At 48.0% G+C, this 12404-nt stretch overlaps 1 protein-coding gene across 5 annotated transcripts in view; it reads right to left on the bottom strand.

The window, feature by feature from the left end:
- Positions 1 to 12404, bottom strand: part of gbf1 (golgi brefeldin A resistant guanine nucleotide exchange factor 1) — a 76875-nt gene that overhangs the window by 40212 nt on the left and 24259 nt on the right. For all 5 annotated transcript variants that reach the window (XM_034551442.1, XM_034551443.1, XM_034551444.1 and 2 more), the window contains exon 4: positions 889 to 1020. In XM_034551442.1, the coding sequence (XP_034407333.1) occupies positions 889 to 1020 (132 nt within the window). The remainder of the gene's footprint in view (positions 1 to 888; positions 1021 to 12404) is intronic.

Genomic DNA, 12404 nt, shown 5'->3' with positions numbered 1-12404 from the left:
TAAACAGTGCAGAGCTCCTGTAAGCTCTTATTTAGCTCAGCGGCGGCTGCAGCTGCTTCGACGGCGACGTGACATTGACTCGACCTCTGCTGCTCGGCCCAACATCTGGTGATGCACGCTCATGTCACCGTGAACACAACTAATGGCACACTCTGGACTTCCATGATGAGGCTAATGAGGACTGTCCGGACTGCACGATGGGAATGGACCGTTCCTGGCGTCCCTGCGTTTACTAAAACTAGCTTCTTTTAGGAAACTTCTGAACTTACGGTGCTTTATGAGAATACTAATTAGACAGAAAGATATCCACATGCACAACATCAGCATGCATGCAATACTATTGTATAATATCATTATCAACATCACCAGTGCCTCAAGCTCTTGACTCGTGCCGTCGTTACATATCCATGAAGATGATTGTCAAAAGGAATACTGCCAACAATCCACCTATTAAAATGTGCTTTTGAAATCAGATAGTGTGATACTTTTAGAGTCGAACCTGACCAAAACAGGTGTCCCCTTCATACAGCTCAGTGTGAAGCCGATCAGTGAACTACACCCCTCGTCCAGCACGGCCGTTACCATGGCGAGCGAGGTAACTCACCTGATGCGTCAGCTGGGACGAGACCTTCCTGCTACAAAACACAGAGGCGCCACCTTGTCTTTCTAATGACGTATTTCCTTGTCTTGTAATTGAACAGTTTTGAGACTAAATGCAACGTGCAAAATGATCTTTTAAATTGAAAAACAACATATTGATAATGTATGGCACAATTCAAACGGGAGCATTCATTATTTGGCTATATACTGTGCATACTTGATCAGAAATAAGGTCCAGTGGTGGTCCACCAGAAGGGAGACTCTCTATTGCCGATGAGGATGTCTTACCTATGAGGCCATAGGAAAGGAACTTGTTGACAGAAGTGAGGGCGAGGCCTGTGATTGGTCCGGTGGTGTCCTCGGAGCGGACCACTTCCAGGAAGGGCCTCAGGAAAACGTTTGGCTCAACGTCAGAGAGCTCTGAAGAGAAGGACACACACAATATGAGATCAGGGACATCTTTGGATCTGTTTGGATTGACATATACTAATCATATTTAAAATCAATTTGATACAATTAATCTATATATAGTAGCCTTTAAAGAACACCCATAAGCCATAGACATTCATGGGGAGTGGAGTCGGGGTTACAACTTTAGAAGAAAGCTTAGGAGACGTGAACCAAACCAAGAGATGACGATGATGAAGGATTTGTTCGTTTTGTTATGAGCTGTAGCTTTTTCTGAGCTCCCAAAGTAATCGTCGTTTTACTTGATATCCTCACTGCTGCTTTGTGCTACAATATGGACATAGGTGTCAGAAAATGCAGTCCTTTTATCAGAAAGGCACACACTAAAAACTGATTGATTTTACTCTCAAAATACAGTTACCTGAACCTCCCGCATCTAGAGAAGAGAAATGAGTGTGCATTCATACAGCATTGATAATCCCTCACTCACACACACACACACCGACTGGAGGAGCCGAGACTAAACCGCTGATTTATTCAATCATGACTGTCAAACTCTAAAATGAATTAAAAGTTATATGGCAGTCATTACAAAGGATTCCACCTGAGCCAGGCCCCACAACAATGACTGCAATCATGTCACAAACAGGGGGAGTAGCATACAGCTGTTAACAATAATAATATAGATATTAGGTCTATACTTTGGTGTGTGACTAGATACCTGCTAAACTAACGGCTTTCCCATCAGCCTAGAGTACACCTTTCTCAGTGCTAGCAGATGTTAGCATGCTAACACTGAGCTAAATGCTGAGCACTGCCAAAACATCTGCGTGTTAGCATGTACGCGTCACTGCGACCATGTTAGCATGCTTGTGTTAACATGTGCGTGTCAATGAGAGCACGTTAGCATGCTCGTGTTAGCATGTATGCGTCACAGAGCATGTTAGCATGCTCGTGTTAACACGTACGTGTCACCGAGAGCAAGTTGGCATGCTTGTGTTAGCACGTACGTGTCACTGAGAGCATGTTGGCATGCTTGTGTTAGCATGTACGCGTCACTGAGAGCATGTTAGCATGCTCGTGTTAGCATGTACGCATCACTGAGAGCATGTTGGCATGCTTGTGTTAGCATGTACGCATCACTGAGAGCATGTTGGCATGCTCGTGTTAGCATGTACGCGTCACTGAGAGGATGATAACCATAAAACTCCCATAAACCATAATAGAATCCACAGATCTTCCCTGTAATGCGCTCTGCGAGGAGGGGGCTTCGCTGGGCATTCCTCTCTGGGAAACCACCCACTTCAATAGTCCCCCTCTTTCTCTGGAGAATTCAGAGCAAAAGGGGGTCAAGAGGGGGAGGCCAAAATACAAAACAGGTAAAACAACAACAGGGAAAATTAGTGGCGTCACGCATGGCGCTGTGAAAAGTTGAGCCAGAGGAGCTCTCGCCGCAGCAATACCGCGAGGATTATGGCTTTCTTAAGAGCAGCTCCACTCCAGACGAGAAAAAAACAACTTGGGACTTCAAAAGCGCCGAGAAGAGTGTCCGACCATTTTCAAAAGTGCACCTGTGACCGCTGAGCATTAGCGTGCGATATCCAATACCCCTGCAGCTTGTTTAGAAATCAAATATGAAATCATTCGGTCTTTATATCAGCCGCCAGGTTACTTTCAGGCCTCGCTTTCAAAGGCAAATATCTTACTTGTTGCTTTATTGCATATTTTTCCATCTGGTGTTTAATTTAGTTATTGTTACATCCGAGCGCTCCCAGCGGTTTAGATTTTTTTTCCGGGGTGTAAATTTAGCAACAACTGCACAAAAATAAACACTTGTCCCCCTGCAAGATATAATAAAAACATAGACTTATGAACTAAGCACAATAAATATCAGTGATAAGTTGGGAGGGAGTGAGACCGTGTTGGTTTGACCTGTCCATCAGATGCCAGCAAACTTTTTAAAGAGGGCTTCTGTGTGCCATTACTTTACAGTGTGTAAGGGGGGAAGGAGGGCGCTCAAATTAATCTGTCAATAGAGCCTGATGAAGACTTCAGAGGCGATCACCCTGTAAGTGCTATGGCTGCGTTCCCAAAGACCACAGATTGGAAAACTCAATTGTGTTGTATTGATCCAGCTGGCCATTGGTGAACAGGGGGCTGACAAGAGCGGTCTGTCGGTGGCCACCACCAATCTTCTTAAATAAAGTCTAAATACGGGCTCAGGACTGCGACTCAATCTCCGGAGCTTGTGGAGTGGAGTGAAATAAATAACGCCGGCTGCAGGCGTGGTGAGGCAATCATTCTATAACCAGGTTAACCTCTGGCTGACATTGACCAAAATAAAAATGGAGAACCCCCCCCTGCAGGATTAAACGGGCTCAACCAGGCGTGCATGTTGCCATCTAAGGGCTGTGTCTGCTGGGTACAAGTCTTGGTATAAGAGTGCATACAAGTCCAACTCCAGGTCAGCTTAATTGGTAAAAAAAAGAAGATGTTTGTGAAATGAGCCTATTACGATTCACCATGAACCTAATCCTCTGTACCTTTACCATGCTGGGGCTGTAGTGAGAGTATCCAGCCATGTGTGGATTACCTCTCCAAATGACCCCAGCAACGTGAGAGGGGAGAGGCGGGGGTGGACCTTTGCCCCCAGGAGAGCACCTCGGGATAAGGCCATCTTTAACACATGCACATCTATTGGCACTGGAGCAGAAAAGGCTTAGAGCACAGGAGAGGAGTCTGAGCTGCAGACAACAAGAGGAGAAACACAAACAGCACCTGCAGCCAACCAGAGCTTCTCCAACGGAAGCACACGACCATTTCAACGGGGAGGCCCCACAGATCTTTGCAGGGCTTTCTAGAGAGTCATGAGTTGTGCAAACAGGCCCATCTTCCAGCGTGTGGAGGAGCCCCAGGAAAGGAACCGGCTCTTTTAATGGAACCGAGGAGCATTACATTGAGAGCTCTGGCATTGCAGCGGAGCAGCTTCCTTTGCGCTGAATATTGTCCAAATAGTAGGAGAACGTTGCAACGCCTCTGTGACTGTAACATCTAGTCGAACACTATATCTGGGCTCTACAGGGCTAGTGCCTTCTTTGCATATGCTAGTGATATTCAGGCCGGGATTAATGACGTAAATGCACCTCCTAGCTCTGTGATGTACTCACAGGCTGTGCAGGAGAATCAAGACGGCCACTCAGAATGATTGATATGGTTTCTTTATGTTTATTACTATACAAAGTGATGGTGATTAATGCCATTCACTTGAAAACTGCTGAACTTAAACTGCGCCCCCCCAACAAAAAAGACACAGAATAATACGCCAGAATAATTCTCATCCTGACGTACAATAACACTAACAAGCCGCTCTGCGTCCGACGCTACACAGACCGAGAGCCAATTTAGAGAGAGGAAGCAGTTGGGATGTGCAGAGGGAGCTGATTTATGGAAACCACAGCGGGACGAAGGAGTGCTCGGCTAAGGTGTCACACATTACTGTTGTCTGTGATGTCCACGGTGCGAGGCCATGGACAGCAAATAAAAAGGAGTGCAAATTAGACTAATGACGTGAATGTTGTCATGATGTCATGGTGTCGTGTAAGGAGGGGGGGGGGGGGGAGAGCGCTGCACTCGCGGTGCATGAAAGCGCTGCGAGTGCAGACACCTGCGTGGCGGCTGAGGAGGGTCGGCCTGTGCAACGCACCTCCACGTGCATATGTGCTCTACCACCTGTGTGAAGAAACCACCTCGTCCAGCTCTGTGTGCTCTGGGCCTTCACTGAAAATGGACAACAGTAAATGGCAGCTTCCACCAAGAGGTGCAACAGAAGCAGAGAGGGGAGGGGGGGCGATGAATCCCCCCTTTGACCGACGCAGCGGCCCAAAACCAAACATTGATGGTTATTGATCTGGACCTCTTCAGAGTCAGGGTTTCTGGCTGCAACACTAACAAGACCAGCAAGGCCAAATGAAATCCAGGGAGAATTCTGCTGCCCAACCAAGTCCTGCACGGCAGTGTTCTGATCCACCTGTCGGGACAAGTTTGACGAGTGTCAGCTCTCATTCATTCTTCTTCCCTACCTTTGATCCCTGTTTTCTCTTGAAGGAAATTGCCACTTGTGGATGGGGGGCAATTAGGATGAAACAATGCTATGGCGCTCCATACGGTCATTTCATTGGGCCACAGTGGTATTTTATAGATGCTTGGAGCAACGCCTCTGCACAACCTACAACAAGCAATTTGAAAGCCCTGGAGAAATTAAAACTTTCTAAAAATGCTTGGGAGGACGGCTGTAACAGCTACTGCAGGGGAGCATCTCCTAAAGGGCTTCGTGGAATATAGTTTGCATTTGTATTTACGAGAACACGGTTACTGGGTTGTTCAAGAAGCAGAGAGCAGCCTGACAAGCACTCAGAAGATGTCTTCACGAGGCTTCTTCTGGATTCTGGTTCTGATACTCGATCGCTGTTGTGACAGTTGTATTTGTCATTCAATAAGAAGCATTTCCCAAAACGTTCGCTGTGTCTGTTAAAAAGGAAAAAACACTCCGTCAGAGCTTCAACTGACAGCTGCAGAAAACAAAAAGGACTTTCACTTGAACTACTCCCAGACCGCATTTATATTTGGGTTCAGAGGAAACTCATTCATTTTAAGATGTAACATGTTGCACACCTGTCACTCATTCATAGCATCATCCTTTTATTGTCAGAGAAATCAACATGACAATATTAATGATAACAAACTCCGCTGTCCTCCTGTACTGCCGGGGCATCCTCCACACATCGTTACTGCAGTGCCCGAAAACCTCTTCAGACACATTTGTAAACTAAAAGCAAATCATGCACCTTTATTAAATAACTCCACATTTCACCTGCATGGTCTTTGGAGCATAAGCACGAGTGTGTTCACATAGCTGACTGGCCACATGCCTTTTAGTGCACGTGAGCGTGCCCCATTGGTTAGCTGACGGTAAACATCGTTAGCATCGCTAGCTACGAGCCGTCAGCGCAGGCATCTGTTGGGAGGCAACAGAAGCTCCCGATCTCATGGCATAAACCTTTTTATCTAATACACTTTTTAAAAAAGGCAAACCTCTGGCGCGTCAGGCTGGATGTTTTGGGGTTACTCTTCAGCCTTGAAACACATTCACCAGGTCGAGGGACCTCATGGAAGGATCTGTTTCCTTTAATTCATGCTCTTGTTTTTGCACACTGAGCTTTAGAGTAAAGTAAGTCACAGGAGGTGATGGCTGCCTCCAGTGGCCGTATGGAGTCATGACGGCGAGTTCAACTATATGTGACTGTTGTGACTAATGAGGACTCGCTGGTTCCGGCCATCTTGGAGTCTTTTCAGTGTTTTCAGGGAGACACTTTTTCAGCTGAACCGTGGGGAGATTCTCTTTTGTTCCATCTGCCCGTGACGCCATATAACCACGCAGCTAATGCTAACAGCAGCTGCCTGGAGGTATCGGGTTGATGGGAGCAAATGAATGAGTGAGCCGGTTGTGTTTCTACTGAAACTGATTATGGAATGGGATGTCGCCCCCTTCCTGTCGGGGGAGGAGGCCTCTTGGATGCAGACCTTGGACCTCTAAAGGTTTGACCAAAATGCTTTCTGGCGTTCAAAGAAGATTCTGTTTAGCACCGTTGTGTTTCACCGCACACAAAGACAAAAGCAGAACCAGTCAAACATAAGTAAGTGCAGTCGAACAGCATGACTTCATCACCAAACCCTGCCTGGCTCACAGCCGGCTGGTCACTGTGCTGCTTTGCACCTGTTATCCTGTACATAAAATGTATTTTCTATGCTGCATACTTTGCACAGAGGCCACATTATTCCGGCGGAGAGCTGGCGGAGCCCCAACGTCCACTTAATGGGTTCCACAGCCTGCTGTCCCCTCATGATGGATGGACATACTTTACGCTCAGAAATTGCACACGAAAAAACAAATGTGTGCTGCATGGGAGCGAAATATGTTGCGGCATTATGAGCTTCATCAGGATTTCATGTGTGTGACGTAACAGCCCTCGCGTGAATTCTCTTTCATGGTTAAATATCTTTGTCCTTCATCGAAGCCGACAAAACATCAACTCTTTAAACACTTCTTCAAAATGACCTGGCTGGCCACAAGCAGCCATCCAATCCAAATCATCCCACTTCATATTGATGCATAAGTGTTTGCTTGTAGTGTCACAGTGACGTGCCCTTCAGATGAGGCGGGCTCGTATTATCACCTCTATTTCCAGAAAAACAAACAGTGGAGAGCAAGGCGCACAATTTCCATCCCATCCTCTAACCATGTACCCTTGCCAATGTCAGCATGTGTCTTGGTTAAGATGTTGGGGGGTGGGGTGGGGGGGTGGGGGGGGGGGGGGAGATCAGGAGAAGGAGGGAGGAGGCACACATTGGGGTAATGAGGTTTGGAGGGCTAGAGGTTGGTTACAGTAGAGGGTTAAGCTGCAGATGGCCATTCGGCAGGATAAACCAGCACACATGCTCGGGGCTCGGAGTGGATTTCACACCCCTCTTGATGAGGACCGCCATCCACAAGCGAAAGAGAGAATACGGCGTGGAGCGCCGGACACGTACGGTGAGGTTGTAAAGCTACTGCTAGGTAGAACTGCAGAGAGAACTGGAGAATGCGGTTACAATCGTTCACACAAATGCACAGAATACGGCCATTTTGGCTGACATGACCCCCAGATATCAGCCAAGGACATTGAACTGGACGCACTAGTGACAAATAAACCCACCGAAGCAAAACATGCAGACATATAGAGATCAATGTGCCGGCCGCTGAGAAGCAAACAAGAAATTGCCGTATAGAACTACTGGAGTTGCCAACCATCTGAAGTGTAATATGTCAGCAAAAGGATCCGTAGTCTAACTGGTTCAGGCTGGCTAGTGGAGTCTAGAATGTGAACCCCTGGATGATCAACGCTCATCTGGAACCTTCTGTCGTGGTCCCAGTAAAGGTTGTTCTGGAAGTAGCATGTCACGTGACGTGGTTGAGGACCTTGAGAAGCCTCTGAAGACATTAAGGCTCTGAGCCCCGTTTGAAGGAGTGAAATAATGAATGGATTGTTAAAAAGCTGGCTCAATTCTTTTGTGATGCCTCAAAAATAGGAGGTCTTAAAAATCAACATGTGAGTAAATCAATCTAATTTCTTCCAAGATGTTCAACCTTCATTTCGTTAGAACACGATTGTTGTCCTAAATACTCGAATTGTTCCTTTACAGGAGTTTTGTTTGCAGGCCACCTGGTGGTACGGCGACAGATAAGGTGAGGCACGAGTCTTGTTCCAGCATGAACCGAGCTCAAATAAGAACTGTTGCTTTTGTTCATATTGAAAGAGAAGAAAAGAGCCAAAGGGCCAATTGGGAAGCTCCAACACTCGGTGTGACTGCATCACTCAGTCAGTCAGTCAGCTGGTGTTGGTCGGGCTGGCAGTCCAGACCATCATTCCCACAACAAGGAGACACAGTGGCATCAAAGAAAAACAGAATGTAGCCAGACAGGAGGTGATGAGAGGAAGGAGGCCAGGATATGTCAGATGAGTGTGTGTGGGTGGGGGGGACGACAAAGCAGACAAAGCTGTGGTGGGAGTGTGTGTGGAGTTATCGTCCTTATTCGTTTCACCTGCTGCACTCCTTCAGCTCCTCACTAATGGCATTCCCACGGGGTCGGAGGGATTCCAGAAACCAGGCACTGTACAGGCCGAGTCCAGCGAGTCCACACGGCCACCGCCAACAAGCTCATCTAGTGTGTAGTCCTGTTTTCAGTCTGGCATAGCCGCTTCCTGTCTACGTCAACGTCGGCGTGACACGTTGCTCAGTTCTAAATGAAATGTACCGATGCTTGGATCTTTGCGTTGCCGGAAAACAACACGCATATTGGATAATGGTTAATGCCCGAATGTGAAGATACCCACAGTACCGACTTTATTTGTTATACTTGAACAATGACGTGTCGTTCTCAGAAAAACAAGCCCCGCCTCCTGGGAACGTTGTGCAGCGCGGAGTCTTGGGTTTACAGAATAATAACGACATTGCGTCTGCAACAGTTCTCGTTAATGACTTTATTTATTTTCAAATGTTTCAATGCGAGGGTCCAAGAACAGAGGATGTCAAATGATGGGGACTGTAAAGCCCTCTGAGGCAAATGTGTGATATTAAGCTTAATAAGTAACATTGTTTTGAATTTTAAAGTTAGTGGTAATGCGACTGTGATGCAACATGACTCATGCGATCAGACAATATCACTCCAGTTAATACCTGGTTCGGTATGGTAATATCAATATTGATATATTGACCAACTCAAACAGGTATCGTGACATGACGTAGACCTCCACCACCCGCAGCCGACCAAGAGTTCCCAAACTAACCTCCTCCAGACTGAAATCCTTCAAAACCGCCACTGGAATATCTGAGGGTCCTGGTCGATCCCCCCACATTAGTCAGAGCCAGCTGTGCCATCGCTGGTGGGGCTTTAACTACTCTTGAGGACAACAACAATAAGTCGATATATCAACAAATAAGCCCTGAAGTGAAGAAGAGTCCCTGTGTGAAGTCTAGGAAACGTCTGTAAAACAGAGTGAAAACTAACCATGAACAGGTCGTTTAGCTTCTTAAAAGCTCTAAAGTTTGGCTGGAGTTGACATGTAATTCACTTTACGCAGGTTTACTTTACAGACCAATAAGGGAGGCGCTAGTAGAATATGCTGAGGAATGTCAACAACATCCAGGTAAGCCAGAGTGAGTGGAGAGCCCGGTCAGATCTGGCCTCACATGAATGTAACGGCAGATCATCTCATCAGAACCAACAGGCTGATACTCCTGTATTTAGACATGATGCTCGCTTTATACCCACCCAGCATTGACAGCAAATCCTCTGTGTGCGTTTAATAAATGGCAGCAGTTAGGTAGGACGGCTTAGTCTAAAGTCACCTAATGACTATATTATGAGCCGCAGCATTAAGAGGGATTAATACTAATCTTGGTTGTTTCAGTTTACCTTGGGCTGAGGGGGTGGACGCTTTTAAGTGGACATCGGAGCGGCGCGTGCTCCCCTGGCCGGCAGCGCGTCAGCCGGTTCCCAAACAAGGCAAACGTACACTGCGGTGTTGGTTTTGCATGCGGATCAGCGTCAAAGACGAGGCCAGGCTGATGATCCATCTCCAGGACTACCTGCTGTTTAGCTAGTCCGGAGCGCACACACATTAATAAAGAGCCTCCACTACATGTAGAGCCGGGATCAACACTTAAATAAACAGAATGTGGGAGAGACAGCAGCTGAGAGCCTCACGGTCCTGAGCCTCACGGGCTACGAGCAGCACTGAGATGAAGGCTGACGAGGAAATAAAGGATATTATTATAATATTACAAATAATAATGACAATCTTTTCTTTTTTTACTTTTTTCAAAATGAGCAGTATTAAATTCATACAGAGCACTGGTGACCACGTCTGTCCCGGTCAAATAGTTTTTCATTACAATAAATATTTTCAAGTGGACGTGGCGTGGCGTAGGGTGAGGGTGAGGTTTAGGGTGAGGGGTAGGGAGGGTGAGGTTTAGGGTGAGGGTTAGGGTTAGGGTGAGGTTTAGGGTGAGGGGTAGGGTGAGGGTTAGGGTGAGGTTTAGGGTGAGGGTGAGGTTTAGGGTGAGGGTTAGGGTGAGGTTTAGGGTGAGGTTTAGGGTGAGGTTTAGGGTGAGGTTTAGGGTTAGGGTTAGGGTGAGGTTTAGGGTGAGGGTTAGGGTTAGGGTGAGGTTTAGGGTGAGGGGTAGGGTGAGGGTTAGGGTTAGGGTTAGGGTGAGGTTTAGGGTGAGGGGTAGGGTGAGGGGTAGGGTGATGGGTAGGGTGAGGTTTAGGGTGAGGGGTAGGGTGATGGGTAGGGTGAGGAGTAGGGTGAGGGTTAGGGTTAGGGTGAGGTTTAGGGTGAGGGGTAGGGTTAGGGGTAGGGTGAGGGTTAGGGTTAGGGTGAGGTTTAGGGTGAGGGGTAGGGTGAGGTGAGGGTTAGGGTGAGGGGTAGGGTGAGGTTTAGGGTGAGGGGTAGGGTGATGGTTAGGGTGAGGGGTAGGGTGAGGGGTAGGGTGAGGGGTAGGGTGATGTTAGGGTGAGGTTTAGGGTGAGGGGTAGGGTGAGGGGTAGGGTGAGGTTTAGGGTGAGGGTTAGGGTGAGGTTTAGGGTGAGGTTTAGGGTGAGGTGAGGGTTAGGGTTAGGGTGAGGGGTAGGGTGAGGTTTAGGGTTAGGGTTAGGGTGAGGTTTAGGGTGAGGTTTAGGGTGAGGTGAGGGTTAGGGTGAGGGTTAGGGTGAGGTTTAGGGTGAGGTGAGGGTTAGGGTTAGGGTGAGGGGTAGGGTGAGGGGTAGGGTGAGGGGTAGGGTGAGGGTTAGGGTGAGGGGTAGGGTGAGGTTTAGGGTGAGGGTTAGGGTGAGGTTTAGGGTGAGGTGAGGGTTAGGGTTAGGGTGAGGGGTAGGGTGAGGGGTAGGGTGAGGTGAGGGTTAGGGTTAGGGTGAGGGGTAGGGTGAGGGGTAGGGTGAGGGTTAGGGTGAGGGGTAGGGTGAGGTTTAGGGTTAGGGTGAGGTTTAGGGTGAGGTTTAGGGTGAGGTGAGGGTTAGGGTGAGGGGTAGGGTGAGGTTTAGGGTTAGGGTTAGGGTGAGGTTTAGGGTGAGGTTTAGGGTGAGGTGAAGGTTAGGGTGAGGGTTAGGGTGAGGTTTAGGGTGAGGTTTAGGGTGAGGTGAAGGTTAGGGTGAGGGTTAGGGTGAGGTTTAGGGTGAGGTTTAGGGTGAGGGGTAGGGTTAGGGTGAGGGGTAGGGTGAGGGTTAGGGTGAGGGGTAGGGTGAGGGGTAGGGTGAGGGGTAGGGTGAGGGGTAGGGTGAGGTTTAGGGTGAGGGTGAGGGTGATGACACATTTGGGGCTCGGCCCTCGTTTCCCCGGTCGTGACTTCTGGGTAAGAATCGAGAATGTCTAGTGTTGTGCTTTTGGGCATCTGGTAATGTGTTGGGGATTTATTCATTTGCAACATTTGGGGTAATTAAAAAAGGTAAAGACCGTTTGGAAAAGACGTTTGATTGTAGCCTAGGTTTCACCGTGTCGATGTGCTGGATTATTTTTAATGTCACTTGCATTTCATAAGAGCTCTTTTCCAGAAAACACGTGCATGCGCACGCCTCCGTGCCATGAAAGCTCTCCATATGCAACAGGTCGCCCTCTCCATGGCAACACACGGTGACTCTGGAACAACAGAGGCGTACAGGGGACATTTCTGACGACTGATGCCACACAGGCTCCATGGCGGGGTGACATTAAAGCCTATCAGGTTTATCCCCACTGGGGCACTGAATTGCCCCGCTCAGGAGTGGTTGGAGATGTCCCGGGCTGGATTAGCAGACCAGGGCG

This window comes from Cyclopterus lumpus, chromosome 15 (genome assembly GCF_009769545.1).
Source record: "Cyclopterus lumpus isolate fCycLum1 chromosome 15, fCycLum1.pri, whole genome shotgun sequence".
In the NCBI taxonomy this organism is placed as follows: Eukaryota; Metazoa; Chordata; class Actinopteri; order Perciformes; family Cyclopteridae; genus Cyclopterus; species Cyclopterus lumpus.
Note: the sequence above shows the minus strand (reverse complement) of the source record. Positions and strands in the feature narration are given on the sequence as shown.